The 19,075-nt window shown below is 37.3% G+C and overlaps 1 protein-coding gene across 1 annotated transcript in view; it reads left to right on the forward strand.

Annotated features, from left to right (window-relative positions):
- LOC131692931 (putative mediator of RNA polymerase II transcription subunit 12) overlaps positions 1-19,075 on the forward strand; it is a 200,566-nt gene that overhangs the window by 135,135 nt on the left and 46,356 nt on the right. The window contains exon 2 of the mRNA XM_058980347.1: positions 17,521-17,576. Within this exon, the coding sequence (XP_058836330.1) occupies positions 17,521-17,576 (56 nt within the window). The remainder of the gene's footprint in view (positions 1-17,520; positions 17,577-19,075) is intronic.

The raw sequence follows: 19,075 nt of genomic DNA on the forward strand, positions 1-19,075 counted from the left end.
CACAAAACTCCTTCATGATCCAGTTAATTTAAAAAACAAATGAGATATAGAATCTCCTAGTCTCTAAGTAACTGATGCGTTGTTTTGAATAGTTCGAAGTTCAATCAAGTTTCTCCGGATCGATCTATCTCATTGATCAATCTATCACCCTTTATTGTTCCGGAGTACTTTCCAACAAAAATTGAGCTAAAAATGGGAAAATTCGTCAGAAAACAGCATCATGCGTCATTTGTCGGTCAATATCTATCTCATTTACCGTGACCTACTAATAAACCTAGTTTTGGGGTGTAAAATCGGAAAAGATAAGATCCCTCAAGTGACACTTTCTCCTGAAGAACCAGTGCGACAATCGGTCGTTTTAGAAATTATCGTCTTCCTGTTGACACTTTTTTCGTTGACTAATTGAAGTTTTCACTTTTAACAACTCTTAAAAACCGAATGCCTGCCATCTAAAAAGCAGAATAGGTGGGTCACGCTGACGTTCCTCCTGCAGACCTGAGCCCGTAAAAGGAATTGTAGGGTGATTTTATATAGCGCTATTATCTGTGCTGTCGGTGGCACTGTACGTCGAAATCTTCCGAGCCGACCGTGCCATGACAAGGCGAAAATCGTAGCGAGATTATCGATTTCAGATATAAGTTTTATTCGGCGAAGGTAGGGTAGTTTGGGCCACCATAAAATAGTTGGTTTTTATTATTTGTCGAGGTAGATCTTGCTTGCACTTTCGTGACGGAACGTGACACAGATTTACTCCGATTTTATTTTCATATGTGTTTTTCAATTTTCCAGCAATAATTTCAACAGACTCAATCAATAGTTTAACCCTCCGGCACATCGTAGAACACAGATAATCATTAGCTGGCCCGATGACAGGGAGCAGCCTGGGAAAGGCCCTGGGGTCCGGGTCGTAATTGTTTAACTTCTCGAGCAGCTAGTCTGGACATTAGGGGAATTATGGTTAAAACCGACACCTTAAGATTAACAATTTTTCTAAGTTGCCACAAAACCAATAAAATTATAGTTTGTATGCAGAATTCTTCTTCAGAAAATTCTTAACAAGACTTAATTTTTTCAGCGCTTCAAAAAATTAATTTCATTAAAAATAATTGGTTGTAAAACTTGGAAAACAAAGTGACTTTTTGTAGGCACTGCGGGTAAAACCGACACCCTATAGGGGTAAGATCGACACCCCCTTTAATTTATTTTCTCTCTACTTTATTAAATTTTTTTATCTTTATTAAAAATGAGATATATGCGTGATTAATAAAGTGTGAGTATGTATGATGCAAATATATGCTTTTTATTGCTTCATCGTGTAGTGAGGGGAAGAAAGTTCGAAAGCGTAGTACTATAAATAAGAGTATTTTATGCTATAGGATTATTTATTGATATGAGTATTTCCAAATAATCCTTGCGCACATCATTGCAACCACCAGTGTCATTTTATTTCGTAAAAGAAAATTTGCAAGCGTTCTACGTTCTGCTAATTGGATTCATTCACTTATAAGTGACTCACACACTTCTTAGTAAAACTATCTGTTTTAGATTTGATTTTCCGGACTCTGATCATCAACGATCTATTGGGGTATACATAAGATCATTGTCTCATTGTGATAAAGTTCGTCTATGACAAACCAAGAGAACACTAGAAATTCGGTTTGAGGAGCTTTTTGCAGAAATAGCAAAAGCTTCGATAGAATCAGATAAGCAAAAATTCCAATTTTTGATTTTTAAAGAGACTTCTGTGTATTTCTGCTAATACTATTGTGTTCTAATAGGCTAATTGAAGTGTCACAAAGATCCCCAGTATTTTGAAATGAATCGCAAGTATACACAACCATCTTAACAGCGTGTCGGTTTTACCCTAACCACAGGGTGTCGGTTTTACCTCAACAGCGCACATTTTTTTATAAAAGCAATTAAAAATATTGAATTTCTCAAACTCGTCTTCAATACACCTAGTAGAGCATAGGACAGACCGATAATAATAGTTACTGAAAAATGTGGTGATTTGAAAAGCTTTTGTTCGGTTAAAACCTTAAAATCTACCAACGAAATTTAACATCCAGACGAGTATGAACGCTGCTGTCGTATGTTTTGTTTATTTTTATGACATTCGTAAATTCAATTTTTCTTCAAATGCTCTAAACAAACGTACTAATAATAATGTATCATTATGAAATGAATAAAAATTTGATTTCTAGGAAATGTTGTGGGGTGTCGGTTTTACCCACAGTGTCGGTTTTTCCCCTACCAAAAATCAATAACAACACAATTCGTCTGCATCACAGTCTATTCTTAACCATCAAAGGCATCGGTCACGATACTCAGTGTGCTCCTGCTTCTGTCCGAGCCAGTGCAAAGCGAACGAGAAAAAAAGTTACTTGTGTGCATTGTCTGAACAACAAAGGATGACTGAGTCTCATCAACAAAACGTTATTATTCGGCCTAACACAGTGGCCATTGACTTCAGGTCTTTTCGCATAAGAACAAGTATTCGTGATGTGGAACATCTGCTGAAGGTGAAAATGCAGCTTCGGTTTTCGGAAGTCACCTGCATTCAGCTTGAGCACGTCAGGCATGCGGTGCTGATAACCTTCAACAAATTCGCCCAGGCGAAAAGATTCATTTTGCAGAACAACTTAAAACACGTGCTTGTTTGTGACAACGCTGAAATCAAGATCCCTATATACATGGATAATGGGAATATTGAAGTTAAATTACATGATTTATCTCCACTTACTTGCAAAGTGACAATTAAAAGATTCATGTCGCATTTCGGAGCAGTGGAATCTATTACGGAGGACACATGGAGAAACTACTTCCCAAGTATTTCAAATGGTGTCTTTGTGGTGAGAATGCGGGGAGACAAACCCATTCCCTCCTACCTTACCCTGCAGTACAACACAGAAGGGGGTGATACCATTACACAGCGAACTCTTTGTACATATCAAAGACAAACTAATACGTGCCAGTTCTGTGAACAAACGGCACATTACGGACAAACCTGCCCAGAAACAGCTGAGGAAAGCTCATCTCTTCTGGAGATATACCAACACACAGGCTCCAATATCTTTACCTGAACCACAATCGGTTGCCAAATTTGTGGCTGCATTTAAGGAAATAATGACAACTGCAAAAGTTAACAAACTTAGTTAAAATCAAACTTAACAACTAATACCACCAGTGACGAAGCTACCACCAAGGATGGGGTGTTCACATTCGTGACCCGCAAGGGCAAGAAGCCAGGAAGAACATCTGATCGCGAGTATCATGGAAGTAATCAAGATGATGATATGGACGCAAACAACAACGAGACAGACATGGATAACCTCGAAGTTGGCGAGAGAAGAAACATCTTCCCGACGCAAAAAAAGATCTCCGCTCGCAATAGTAAGTTGCGCGCACGGGATCTTACAGCCTCAAAATAAAATTTATTGTTATTTTTATTTTTTTACTTCTTGTAAATAAATAAAAGACCCATGGCTTCTCTAAGCTAACACATTGAGCCGTATCAAATAAACGAATTAAAAAAAATCATCTGCAGTGGGATTAGTTTTTACCGTGTATCTATAGCGCAAACATTTTTAGCTTCTACTCTGGGCGAGATGAGAAGGTAGACTGACCTTAATAAACCGGTGATTAAAATGGATATTTGTTGTATTTTTGTATTTTTATAGCACGTTAAAGTAACTTTTCCTACTTGGCTGTCCGAGGCGATTGCGATTTTTGCATGTCTGTAGTTTCGTTTCCTACAGACTCCGAGCAGGTGTAAATTGCATGTACCTCTGCCTGGAAAACTGCAGGCCACTTTCCCATTGATATCGTTTCTTTAATTCTTGGTCCGTAGACTTCAGAGCCAGTTAGAACAATCCGTATAGAACGATATTGTACCTTGAGGTAGTATGGGACCCTCTACATCCCATATCTGACGATCCACTATGTGGACCTCACATAAGATATCAAAGTTCGGTTTAGCCTCCATTTTATCTTGAAGTCGTTTTTCCGAAAATGGGTTTTCCGTGATCACGATTACCGAAAAACCACTGAACCAATTTTCTTCAATTTTTTCAATTGATCGAAATTAATTTTTCTCGTACCTTTACGATTCCTTTTTTATGCATAAATATTTGTTTTGTAGACGAGAATTTTTAATACAATTTTTAGAGCTTTGCGAAAAACCTTCCCAAATGCAGGAACAAATTATTATTTTTTTTAACTAATCGTTAAGGTACGAGGAATACCCATATACTAATGGATTTTAATGAGTTTTGGGATTTTAGTTGATCAATCGTGATCACCGCAAACCTTTCAACCCATTCATGCCCATGTTGTCTGAGGATAACAACGTTTTTAAACAGTTATAACTTTTGTTTGAGGCAAGATTTCTTCACAAAAACAAGTAAGGTTAATAAATGTGACTATTGCCATTAACAGTTGCGAGGATCAGCTCTAGAACTGATGTTATTGCAATTAGTCTGATTGGATTTCGATGTAGCAGTGCTGCCAGGACAGTTTATGTTGATGATAGAAAATGAATTTTTCATATATCTTCGTTAAGTTACAATATTTTTAAAAACTTATAAAACCTATCAATGTAGACTGTCTTTGGTAACGTTTTCCACACAATTGAACTATTGTAAATATTCTAGAAGAATTGCATTGAGCATTAGAAGCTCAAAATTGAGCAATTTCTAGCACTGCAAGCGAAGCGCGTATGTTTATGAAAAAAAAACATTTTGTGTTTCTTGATCGCACCGTTTTCAAGGAAAAATAGTTTTGAAACCCTGCATGCACTAGAACAAAGTTGGGCATGAAAGGGTTAAATAAAAAAGGGTTTCGGGGAAAAAGCCATAACTCCACCAATTGTCAATATATTTTTATAAGCTTATGCTTGTTTATTTCACTGAAAAATTTACTACCAACATACTATAAGTTTGATGTAAGGAAATTATTGCTTTATGCCTTTACGTACATTCAAGTTTTCTTGACATTTTTTGCACAAAAATTTATGAAAACCCTTAAAACAAGATTTTGAGGGTATATTAAATTGATGAAACAGGGTTTTGTGTTGTATGATGACCATACCATCTAATCTATTGGGGTCGTTTTGACAAGATTAACAACGTGAAAATGCTACAAAATGTGGAAGTTTATTCCATGGCTAATCGTCGCTGTTGTGCTATCTTATGACAAGCGCCATTTAGCACATTTCGAGAAAAACGATTTTTAAAGTTTGAGATTGAATACCTTGAAATTTATAAATGGTATAAACAATCCAAAGAAGACAATTGATGCTTCTATCTATTCTGTATTAATCTCCCAAATATTACGAAGATCGGTTGACTATATTGCGAGTTTTTACTATGAATGTAAACAAAAGTCGCATTCACACGTGTCATAGGCGTGTATTGATGACAAAATTTGTATGACGTGTCATAATCGTGCATGGAAAATTTTCCATAGAAAAAAATCATCACTTTTTAACTTTTATTCATATCTTTGGGTTCATATGGTCTATAAACATTCGGTGAAATGCATTTTAAAGGAAATGAGTCAGGTAATCTAGAAAAAAATGTTATTCTTGATTACAGTGTTGCCAAATATCTTTTATTTCCAGTTCAAAACTAAAACTGTTTTTCTCACAACTCGTATAATTTTCTTTCGAAAATGTTCATGACATTGTGTTCCTCAGACATTTTCACACATAAAACCGTCTAAAACTTCAATATAACTTGAGCCAATCTCTAGATACAGTGATTTGAAGCAAAAAACTCACAATTTCTCATCATGTTTCTAGCTATATCTAAGTAACCAAGTAGAATTTCTAAATTCTGAAAACGCCATTTTGTAGTGATTTTTTAAACAAGTACTGTGGCATATTTAACTCAGTTTACCCCAAAATGGCGTTTGTCATAAGATAGTACAATAGCGACGCAATTTGAAGTAAGTGCGCAGATATTCAGAGTAATTAAATTGATTAATCATTATCGTTTATTATTTCGCCTAATTTGGGTGGCCCGAGTAAGAAATTTTGTACTCTACTTATGATTTTAAAACCAAAAAAACCTGTTTTAATCCACCTAGTGGTGCAATTATGCCTTTCTCAATTGTCCAAACTACGATTCCATGGCTCATTATGTTCAATACAATGCAATGGTGGAAATGTATATTACATATTCAGTACGATTTGTACATAGTACATACAATGGATCGACAACCAAGATTTTGAGATACTATGTGTCGACACTGAAACATCGCTTGAAACCAGCGGCGAATCAAGGAGGTAGATCCGTTAAGAAATTTTAAACTAGTTATAATTTTAAAGTAGCAACCCCTTACTGCATACTCCTACCTAAGCCTATACAAGCCAAAAAAAATTTGGCCGGGATTAGGTTGACGATTTTTAGAGCGATTGCATAACCTTTCCATATGAGAAAGGCAAAAGGAAAAGAAAAGAAATTAATAAGTTTTTTTATACTATCATAATTTATTAATATTTAATGTTCGAATCAATATATTTGTTAAAATGGTATGAAGCAACCCATGCGGATGGGCAAAAACAGATAGTTCAATTATAGGAACTTAGATTTTCAACTGTAGGGACACTATCACAACTATTGAGTCGTTACGGAGCGCTTCCTTTTTCAACATTTTACAGAAAATGGAGGTTTAACCCTCATGTACGAATATTTTTCAGATGTATAATTGAATTCTTTCATACAAATGCAATCACAGGCCATATATAAATAAATTTGAGTTAGTTTACTTTTAAAATTTGTTAGGCGTTGGCATAGTTTATCCACTATTGGGTCATCTCCCTTAGAGGTGTGCGCCGATGCATTTTTAATCGGTGGCGGCGTAATCGACATATTTGGCCAGCGGCGGCGGCGTTGGCGGCGCACAGTGGCTGGAGGCTGGCCAAAACCTCAAAAAATTATTCTTGAAATATTGATATTTTATATTTTTCCTAAATTTGTCATGTATTGAATGATACATATTCAAAATGATCATTGGATAAGAACACGATTTTTAACATGAGTTTAAACGTAGCAAAGTCCGGACTTTTTAATGATTTTCATTTCCGAAACCACCATTGCTCTGTTCACTTCAAACGCATGTTGCTCTTTTGGTTTTAGTCCGATTTTAGCAAAACTAGTTTCATTGTGTAAAGGAACGAAAGAACTTGGTTAGTGAATAAAATAAATTTGGTAAATTTGCTTGGAACTATGACTTTTTAGTTTAAATATGTTTGAGGTGGTCAGATCAAAAATACTTTTTTCGCTAATGTATTATGTACAAATTTCAGAATCATTTCGGAACGGTCACATAGTATACATTCTATGGGAAATAACCTCTACTTTTCGAATATCATGGTCTCGTTCCGCGCCTAGGTGCGCAAAAAGGTTTAAGCATATTTTGAAGCTTTGTTGCTGATATGGAGGCGCATGGTGTTTTGTGTTTATTAGTTAGACAATCTACAGTAAATCAACACGTTATACAATGGATTTAAAGTAGTGTTCTTCATTTTTTATGATATTGCTGACATTGGTAAACAGTAACGGAAAATCTATCATGAAAACGGGATCATAATTATAAGAAAGGTTCAATGACACTGTATGGAATAATGCATTTAATATTTTACGACTTTTGACATCAAAAATGAGCTCAACACCTCAAAATTAGCTTAAATTGTGATTTTCAGCCAAATTAGAAAACATTTGAGGTTTTGTCCGGCTTTTGTTTGAAGACCAGCCACTGTGCGGCGTCACGCCGTTGGTCCCTATAGGCGGCGGCGCGTCGACGTGTGTCGGCGTGACGAATATTGACGCCCATGTAACTAAAAAAAATTCCTGGCAGTACAATTCCTTTCTCAAATTTTCGGTTTCTATTGTAGCAGACTTCGCAGCACATACAAACAGACGTTACAGCTTGAAAAAAAAAATTCTAAAAAAAATTATCGCCCACGATATGTAATTCTCGTAACCTTATCAAATTTTTTTTTTCAATTAATGCTTCAATAGTGCCCACCCTGCTTGCCAAATGCAAGATAATAAATGAAAGGTAGAACTATTTTTACAGTTGTAAAATTTGAAGAACGAAATAGAAAATATTACCACTTCGCATGAAATAATGATTGCAATGGACAAATTTGAAGAATGCAGAGTAACGACTGTATTTCAATGACCCATAATAATTACTTTGCTATATTTCACCCTAAGGAGGAAAATTTGGTAAAAACCAAAATTTCTCACTTGGGTGAAAATTTGTTGGTAAAAACCAGTCTTTGTACAGGAGGGCACAAATCCTTATTTCATACTTAGTTGCGTTTCGGCTTCGCCTCATCAGAAACCGACACTAACTTATTGTCGGAATAGATTAGCGCCGGCTTATAAGTTAGTGTCGGTTTCTGATGAGGCGAAGCCATAATAATTATTTATTGTTCTACATTTGGGAAATTAAGCAACGCTAAAAAAGTTTTTGTTTTGTTTGGGGAAGGTAATTCTTGTTGTCGATTCATTGTTTTTGTTTCTATTTAGTCTTCTTTACCGTCGCTCTTTTAGAATCCCGCAGATATCAGGTACCCTAACCCGAGGCGTTATTAATGGCATTACTGCGCAGAAATGTCACTATTAATGATCGTGTAAGGACACTTTCAAGGTAGACACATTACTTCATTTTCCAGGCTGGCGTTTACTTTTACTTCTTGTAAGTACAAAATCTTGCAAGTACAAAAAATTAATTATTTCGCGTACATGAATTGTGGCTAGGTAGAGTAAGGTGTGGTAAAAGTGCGCGTAGGACTTTTAGAAGCACACAAGCGCTAGAACCTGGCAACTCTGTATGGATCTAGTATATCATTAAGTCAACTAATCGCACATGTAAGCATGAAAGGTTTGAATATAGTGGCTTGTAATTAAGGGGGAAGGAGCATTTTTCGCAGTTTTGATGTAATTTTTTGAATTTTGGGAATCATAAAATGGTTGTTTGAATAAATCAGGATCTATAAAACTACAGTACCCTAAAAATCTTCAACATATTATTCGTTGCGAGATATATTTGATTTCATGAAAAAAATTCAGTAATTTTCGTAACAATTTAATAAGTTAAAAAACTGATAATGGGTAAAAGTGCACATAGCATATCCGCCCCAATAAAAAGACGCGAATCAAGCTTTTTATATAAAAATTGAACTAATTCTGCCATGATTTAAAGAAGGGACCAGCATCTTCAATAACTGCGAGCTCATCGGTCAAATTACGACTGACATGAGTAGTTTAATTTATGGGCGGTAATAAATCGGCTATTTAATCAGTACGCACTTTTGCCCCGTGCTATGCGCACTCTTGCCCCGACCATAGGGGCAAAAGTGCGCATTTGAGTATTCATAAGAAAATAATTATTTCTCGGATTACAAGCAAAATCAATGTGTGAAGTGTGATGAGAGTATTAATTTGTAATAATGCCGATTTTCTAGTGCTTTTCTACCAATAGTTATTTTACGAAAACTGTTAGGTATGCACTTTTGCCCCACTTTACTCTAATGTATTTTTGGTGCTCAATGCAGTTTCATTTAATGCCGAACATTACACTAAATCTTAACAAACGAATAACAGGGTTTCAGGTCCTAGTAGTTTCCTTGTATCTAATGCTCGCGCCTATGAGACTGGTTGCTAGCAGTTGTACAAAGGCCCGTGCGCAAAAAATTCTCAAGGGGGGTTTTGATTTTTTAACGTTTATTTTAAAAGAAACGTAACCCTCAAACTTTGAAGATTTTTTCAGAGGCCTGGACCTAGTCTTGTGAACCAAACGACTCTGCTCAACAAATTGGGTAAATGTTTGTTATCGAGAAGGAGTTTTCAAAAGACACCACTGCATAGTGGTCGAAAACCCCAAAAATGTGAACTTAATTCACTAGAGGCCAAACCATCGAATATATTCACAGGGTATCGTTGTACGAATTGTTCGTAAGAATATTCCCCACAAACTTTTAAAAAATTAAAATTAGGCATGGCTTACTACGATCAAATTAAAAAATAACTTTTTATGATGACGAGGTAGAGGTCTTCGACAAAGTTTTAGAGATGCTCGTAATAAAGAATTTTGTTGAACGAATTGATCTTGTAGGATTTAATGTTATCGATTTGTAAAGCGTTTTCAATGGCAACACCCTCAAATTTAGTTTTTTTTAAATAACTATTTCCACTGTAACTTTTCTTGCAAACTGTGCTCCAGACAAATGTGGAAGCATTAAAATCACATAATATTGCTGAAACCAACGAAGTCGTTCGTAATATACACAAACATTTATTGAAATAAACGAATCATTTTGTTTCATTCACGAAAAATAGTGTCGTTATCAACGATAACATTCGTGCTATGTACACTAAATAAGTAAAATTTACCAAAAACATTCGTTCATCAAGCGACCATTTCTTCACACCACAATCTTTCTAGTCCTCAATAGTGATGAGCAGGTTGAAAGAGAATCGAATTTTCCAGATCGATCCCTTTAATAAAAAAAATTGGTGCTGTCAAACATCGATCATATGGCCAATGTCAAAGCGACTTTGGGGTGTCATTAGTGATTTATACTGTTATAGTGGTATCAGTTTATATGTGTGGTCGCACTCTTATAATTGTGACTTCAAGAAGCATCACTCCTAAGACCCGACGAAATCGTAAGCCTCTTTTTTGTCGTTTTATCAGTGAGAGAATCGAAGCCCCGAAAACATTCGATCATTTGTATTTCAAATTACAAGTTAATTGAAACTAGAGAACACTAACTAGCCGGGCCTCTGAGATCCCTTGTCTTTTTGTGGGTTTTAGCCGTAACTCCGGAAACCTATTCAAATCGACATCAAATTCAATAGCAGCCAAAAAAATTCGACATACCACAATATCTAGTCGTTTCATGCATTTTGGAGATATTTGGCATCGAAAGTACGATGCTTCTATTTCTGAAACTTCATGTAGTCCCCTTAAGAAAGAAATTGTTCCGGCTTATGTGAAAATTTCATATGTGACCGTAGGGTTCGGTCTATATTTCCGGAACCATATAACCGAACCGTACGAAATTTTACAGACATGTATGGCGATTATATACCTTTTATTTGGGACTAAGTTGTGAAGATCGTCCCAACCATACCCGATAAACTGATGTGAGTTTGTTAATTTTTATAGGTGGCGATTCTTCCGGGGCACTTCCGGAACCTGATTCCCTGATCATAGACAGGCCGGCGGAAAGCGTGGGTAGTATGGGTAGTACTACCCACTCGAAAATAATCGAGTGGGTAATTACCCACTCGAAATTTTGAACCATTTCAAAAAATTTAGATGTGCAACGCATGTATCTCGCACTACACACATTTGAAAATATCGATGTACCACAATTCCATTTGCATAAACGAACTTGATTTAATGTGAATGTAATGTAAACGTGTGCATTGCGAAAAGGGTAAAATTCTCACTAATGGGCCCCTCACCCTATGCTTTCTACCCACTCTGGCGTAAAGTGTTTCGCCGCCCCTGTCTATGATGGTCAATGCGGTCGACGAGACTTCGGTTGGCCGTCAGTGACCTAGAACGGCTAATGCAAGTTGTTTGACACAAAGATATATTCATTTTAGCGAAATTTTTACCTTTTTGGCTTCATAGATGTATCATTTTGAGTCGGAATTTTCTATGTGACCGCATGCCACAACCCGCAACACCGGAACCGTAAGTCGGATCAGAATTAAATTTAATAGTAGTTTACGGAGTAGTAAAAGCTTTCATTTAAGTTTGGTTTAATCGGTCTAGCCATCTCCGAAAAACCGATGTAATTATTATTCTTGGATACTTCCGCCTGGGCTTCCGGATCCGTCGATGGTGGTCAATGTGGCCAAAGAAACTTTGAATGACTGTTAGTGACATAGAACTAAAAATCCACGCAGTTGTGGTCACATTTTAGAAATAAATCTCACCTTTATACATTAATCGCAGTATCCATTGAAATCGGGATTTTCTGCGTGATCGTACTCATCATCCTGTAATTCAGGAACTACAAGTCCAATCCATACAAAATTCAATAGCAGCCGATTACAACGTTGTACCTTTCATTTAAGACTAAGTTTGTGATCATAGGTTCAGAAAATTCCGAGAAACCGATGTGGACAAATTATAACAAGATTTTCTATGTAACCGTACTCTTCAACTCGTAACTCCGGAACCGGGAATCAGAATTAAATGAAATTCAATAGCAGCCGATGGGAGCCTCGTACCATCCATTCGTGGCTAAGTTTGTGAAAATCGATTCAGCCATCTCCGAGAAAACGATGTGGACATTTTGTTAATATATCCGCACATACACACACATACATACACCCATACATACACACACAGACATTTTCCGATCTCGACGAACTGAGTCGAATGGTATATGACACTCGGCCCTCCGGGCCTCCGTTAGAAAGTCGGTTTTTGGAGCAATTGCATAACTTTTCAATATGAGAAAGGCAAAAAGTTTAGTTCCGGCTTATATGGGAATTTCATATGTGACCGGACGGTTCAGTCTATATTTCCGGAACAATGTACGCGATCCGTGCGAAGTTTCATAGACTTCTATGGGAAAAATATACGTTTTATTTGGGACAAAGTTTATGAAAATCGACCCAACCATACCATTTGATAGGTAGCCACTTTTCTGTTGCACTTCCGGAGCCGTCTATGGTAATCAAAATGGTCAATGAGACTTCGGTTGGCCATCAGTGACCTACAACTGCAAATGCAAATTATTTGACATGCATTTTAGTGAATTTTTTACCTTTTGGCATTCATCGTGGTATCGGTTTGAATTGGAATTTTCTATGTGATCCCACGCCACAACCCGTAACTTCGGAACCGGAATTTTGATTGGGATGAAATTTGGCATCCATTTACGAGTATGAAACACCTTTCATTTCAGACTAAGTTTAGTCAAAAATGTCAAGCCATCCCCGAGAAAACGATGTCACTGTTGTTCTGAATTTAGTTGTTTCCGCCGGGGCTTCCAGAACCGATGATTGGGGCCAATGTGGCCAAAGAGACTTTGAATGGCTGTTAGTGACCGCACGAACGTGAGACGGGAGTCCAACACAGTGCCAATACACTACAGGCCAGGCTTTTGAAGCTTTTTTTAACCTTACCATAAAAAAACACACACACACATACAGACTTTTCGATCTCGACGAACTGAGTCAAATAGTATAGCGGACTCGGCCCTCCGGGCCTCGGTTAAAAAGTCGAAGTTCGGAGCGATTGCATAACCTTTCTATATGAGAAAGACAAAAAATTTGCCAAAATCCAAAAAAATCAATTTTCGTCAATTTTTTTTCGAAATTGCTTCAAATATCGGTGTTTCATGCATAGACTGGCAAATCCAAGTAATTTTGCACGTATTTTACATTAAAAAGTTTTGCTTCATTTTGATTTGATATCATAGTGGTACCAGTTTATATGGGAAATTGCTGTGTGCCCACACTCTTAAACCCGTAACTCTGGAACCAGAATTCCGATCGACACAAAATTCAATTGCAGCCGATGGGAAGGTTGTACCTTTCTTTTGGGACTAAGTTTGGGCAAATCGGTTCAGCCATCTCTGAGAAAAATGAGTGACATTTTTTGACACATACGCACATACATACACACACATACACACACATATAGACTTTTTCCGATCTCGACGAATTGATTCGAATGATATAGAAGACTCGGCCTTCCGGGCCTCGGTTAGAAAGTCGGTTTTTGGAGCAATTCCATAACCTTTCTATATGAGAAAGACAAAAACGAGTCTTTAAATACTTCCATCGTCATTTGACAGGTACCAATAATGAAATATAGTTGGGGCTTTGAGTGGATAAGTTTTACGTTTGAGAGCCAATAGCCCGCCAGCAATAGTAATGTTCTGTATGTGTTGCTTCTGGATCATAAATCTATCTTTTATTCCTTCTTTTTCCCGAATATACACATTTGTTGGAAAATTACTCAGATCCTTCAATTTGACTGCGCCGGTGGTTGAGTGGTAAATGTGGTAGCTTTTCACCGCAGCTTAGGATCCATCTTTCATCCCTCGGTAGGGGCAAGAAACTGTTGGTTCCGGCGGTGTGTTGATGGGCCGATATCTAGGGTACAAATTGTGGAGTGACCTCTCTGGTGTCGGTGATAGGCACTTACTGCAAACAGAGACCGACGGAAAGTAATTATGAATAACAACAAAAAGGCTTAAATCTATTGTCGTTTTTCATTGAAACACACCGGTGTTGTATTGGTTTTGTACTTTCTAGTAGAAGTTGAAATGAAACACGTCTAGTGGCCTACTCTTTTGCTAGAAAATGCAACACCAGTGCAATTCACTGCATCGGGGGTTTTCATTGAAAATTGTAGAATCTCCATATTCCAAATTATAGATGTTGAAAAGTTGAAAAGTCAACAAAATGTTGCTCCAATACTACCGACAACGAAAACGATGTTTTCAGCGATGGCATTAAATATTAGTTGAACATTCGTACCTGCCGAAAGGTCCTGTTTAAATATATGCTTTCACATCGTGATAAATCACGTAACAAAAGCGGGCAAAAGCACAGCAAACCTGTTCAGAAAATGGTATGATCAGATAAAGCGCGCCACTGTGAACAAAAGAATTTCCATTCTTTTGATAAAGACGTACAGGGGAAGCGGAAAAAAAATACGAAAAGCAAATTCCTGCGTGAAAACTATTTATCAACACCGTCATTCCTGTTATTGTTATTACTGTTATTGTTATTATTATTATGGAAGTCTTACTAATCTCCAACCCAATGTGCGGGGTTGGGAATCGAACCCAGGTGAGCTGCGTACAAGGCAATCGATTTACCAACTACGCTATGCCCGTCCCCAGAAGTGACGTTTGTTTTGCTGAAACTCGGAAAATATATCGCTGAAAATCAGTAAACTGAAGCCACATGGCTGAGCTATCAATTGTAAAATTTTACTGACTGATCAGCTGTGCGGAAATTACCGAACTGAATTGAGTGTGTATGTGTCTGTGACATATAGGTCCAAACCAAATTGAATCGGCCCAACAAAGAAAATAACTGTGCCTTTACTGTAAAATCTGTGAATGTGGTAACCCTGACTACAATAATGCAATTGCGTGTCCATATTTTTGGTTTTCCATTCATAGATGAACTTATGTACAGGGAACAGAAACTCAAGAATATGCTATTGTTCCTAATCCAGTATGGTATAGAGCTCCAGGCTTTATCAGTAGTGTTCATTATTCCTTCGGGAATGAATAATCTAGTCTGTTTATTGTTTTATGTTGTGATTGTAATGTATTGTAATTTTCTATTTCCCTATCTTTTTTCTTGCACCTATTTTTATACTACCCGTATTTTATACTAATTGAAACTCCAAAAGTAAACTATTTTGACATATTTAGCAACAAATTTAATCAAATAATACTGTTTGACCCAATTTTGACCGCAAAACTCCCTTCATTAGGTTCAACGCAGGCCGAAAGGGTTATAAATCCCATCATTGGTTAAAGCTCTCTATTCCGTACGGTAGTAAAACGATGCCTTCTAACATTCGGGATGGTCCTGAAGATTTCCATATATATCGTTATAACATGAAACGCCTTCATTGAAACAGTTTTCTGCTCGGCAATTTCTCCGTAATTCATAAATATTCAAAACCTTTCATTTTCAATTTGCAAACGAATAGGTTTTTAATTTATGTAGGTTAACTTTAAATGTTCCTCCACCTGGAAGGTGGAAGATCTACTCAAAGGAAATCCCCGCTCGGCGAGTGAAAACATCGATTTTTTTTTGGAAAACCAACCCCAAATAGCCGCTAGCCGCACTCTTCTGCCTGAGTTCGAGTCCCAACTGGTTCCGCTGAAAGTGAAGTTCTTTCGTGTTGCTTTCTTTTCCCGCCCGCTTTGCTAAATGAGGAATTGTTTGCTCATAGACGTACGTGGTGTAGGAGCAATTTCCGTAAAACCATTTTCAATTTTCATCTGATTTCGAAATCGCTGCTCGTTACGAAAGAACAACACGCGTTCGTAAGGAGAAAATTGGTTGCATAACGCGCAGAATAAAGTGGAGCACTTCAACAATCTTTCGTTTTGGGTCGCGCCGGCAGCTCTGGCCGATTCCAGGGATAGAGTGGGAGGAGGGCGTCGGTGCGGTCCGGTTAGCAAAAAGAAAGAACGCCGAAATCACCAACCTTTTGCGAGCAATTAAATTCGCTTGCTCAGCAAAAGCTGTAACCGTTCACTCGGACGGAGTGGGTGGACCAGTGGACCTGGCCAGGGTTTCCCGGTCGATTGAATTGGTAATTTCATGGTATTATTCAGGATTGACGTAGCCTGTCAGCGCTGTAGCAGCTGTGCAACTACAAGGGGGAGGGGAGAGAATGCATACTAATATCTGGAACATTTCCTGTCATTTTGGATCGAAATTTTGTGTTATTTTTCTTCGGGCTAAGGGAGATTGGTAGGTACGGTAATAAAGAGATGAACTGATCATTTCCTGCCCTTTCAACAAGAAATTGGAAGAACGAGTTTAACTTTTCCGGGTGCTTGAATCGTTGAAGTCTAAATGGTTCATCATCGATCAGCAACAGTTGAATCAAGTGCGTGTAGCAATAATCTTTTTGGGAAAGAGCTTAGTTTTGTCCTCGGGTGTTCGCGTAGACTTCTTGTTCACTGGGCCTTTTCTTCGATATCGTGAGTCGTAATTTCTATGTTTGCGGCTCGGGAGTGTATCTAATTAATACCGTGAACTAAATGGTAGAAATTGATTCAGGGGTGCTTTTTCTGGTTCAAAGCTGTTTGACACGGGAGTTGTCTTTCCAGCAGTTGGTTTGATTGTTTTACAATTAGCATGGTTCATGACGAAGTAGTTTCTTGATTTCCATTAACATTAACCATTACTAAACGAAACAGCTACTGCAGCAGGTGGCATCAATTTTCCAAACGAATCAGCACATCAATTGAAATTCGTTATCGCTTCAGTTTAAATCTAACCTCAATTCGAACCGGCACTGAAATTGATAGCTCAACACGTGCACCTTTGCACAAACGCCCAAATTGTATTTCATGAGGCATTTGAGTACTTAAATTTGCAATTGATATGCAGCTGATTGAAACGGTTTTTATAATTCTACGACGTCGTCCACACTGCTGCCCACTACTCGGACTGGGTGGGTTCGTTGCTTGTTCCAAATTTCAGAACATTCAAGTTCTTTGTTCACACAGCACCAAAAAATAGCACCACCACGGGATGGAGTAGTGTTGTATGGAGCTGCTGAATTATTCATCGGTTGATGTAAGGCAGTGCTCTAGCGGTTCACGTCAAACAGGTGACGCATTGTTCATTCTTGGAGCAGATCTTCTGCCAATTGATCAATATATTTTTCGTTTTTTATTATTTTTTTTTTGTGTGTGCAAAGATTCAATAAGTCTGATAAATTTGAATTTTATTGATTTCGTTTTTTCTACTTCTTTCTTTCTTTCAGATATATGTTCTTTCGGCGTTCGTACTTAGCATACAATGCCGTCCCCAGGCAGTGCAGTAAGTTTCAAGAGCAGTTCAGCGCGGAATTCAGTGGAATGAATATAGAGAAATTTAGTTTATATTTTGGCATTAGATGTTATATGTTTTTTTTCGGTTAACCCAAAAAATGAATGCTTCCAGTGTTTTAAAGCTTTCGATTGATTATGCTCCGCGCGAAAATAACGGTGAATTGAATAAATCGTATAACTAAGCGACGGGCACGTGCACAAAAATATTAATTGTCAGTCTTTTCGGTTGAGGTGTCAAACTTAATTCTATGGTGAGGTTTGCATGTGTACTTTCAACTGTGTCGTTCCTGTGTTTGGTTTGATTAGAGGTTCAAAATATTTGTAGAGAATAGATTTTGAAACTACAACTTTTTAGATAAGTGATTCGTATGGAATTTGGACTATGTAAAATTTTGGGACAAAAATTGTCAAAATCAATTTCAGTTTTAATTATTTCGGTTATTTGGCACGGTTTAATAAAGGCGTTCCCTAAATTTTTAAAAGACAAATTGGGAAAAAACATGTATGGCATAGCTCCTACCAAATTTGTATCTCGTTTGCTCTGCACAAATTGATGAGAAAATGTTGAAGATTGATTGACTTACGACACTCGGTGGTTTTTGCCACTGTCAGAGCTAGCACGAAGCGAATAACAAAAACAGTTTCTTTTATATTGTGTGCCTTATCTGAAAAACAAAAGAAACATTAACTTTTGCCGTGGTGTTTAGTCGATATAAGTGAAACACAGCAGCGAGAATAGGTGCTGCGGCCCAATACGGTGATTATTGACTTTTGGTCTTGTCCCATAAGATCGAGTATTTGTGATGTTGTCATTTGCTCAAAGTGAAAATTGAGCTCAGACTTACGGAAGTCGCATTTATCGAATTGTATCATGTTATGTTGTTCAGTGCTGATAACGTTCAACGAATTTGTCCAGGCGTAATCGTTGCCGAAATATCTACGAATTTTCTGTCGTTCACGCTCTATGTGACAGCTGCCATGTCTGACGGTCTTCTAACTGAGCCCAAGTAGATATAACCGCTCAACAGATAGAGACTGAACCAATAATAATCCAAAATATAGAAATAGGGTAATTGATTTAGACCTGACTTCTTGTGTGGTTCTTGAAGGAAACCATCGTTGATTTCAACTTAGCGTCGATTGGCAGGTCATTTTATTCATAGATTTAGGAACATTATTCAGAGTTCGACTATACGACGTGAACTGATTCATGATTCATTACATCTTGATTATTATCTGGTTTTTGTAGTTGTGATCTAGTTTACAAAATCACAACAGTCTGGATACATTCTCGTGAATTATTTCACGAAGCCTCGGATTTTTTCATGAATCCTTTCAATCCTCGTGAACTAATTCATGATTTAGTCACGATTCAATATCGTTGTGAAAATAGTACACAAATCGTCAAATTTTCATGTCTTCTTGAACTGAATCATGATTCCTAGTATAATGGTAACTACTTACCAACAGTGGTCGTGAAATAGTTCA

This window comes from Topomyia yanbarensis, chromosome 3 (genome assembly GCF_030247195.1).
Source record: "Topomyia yanbarensis strain Yona2022 chromosome 3, ASM3024719v1, whole genome shotgun sequence".
Classification (NCBI taxonomy): domain Eukaryota; kingdom Metazoa; phylum Arthropoda; class Insecta; order Diptera; family Culicidae; genus Topomyia; species Topomyia yanbarensis.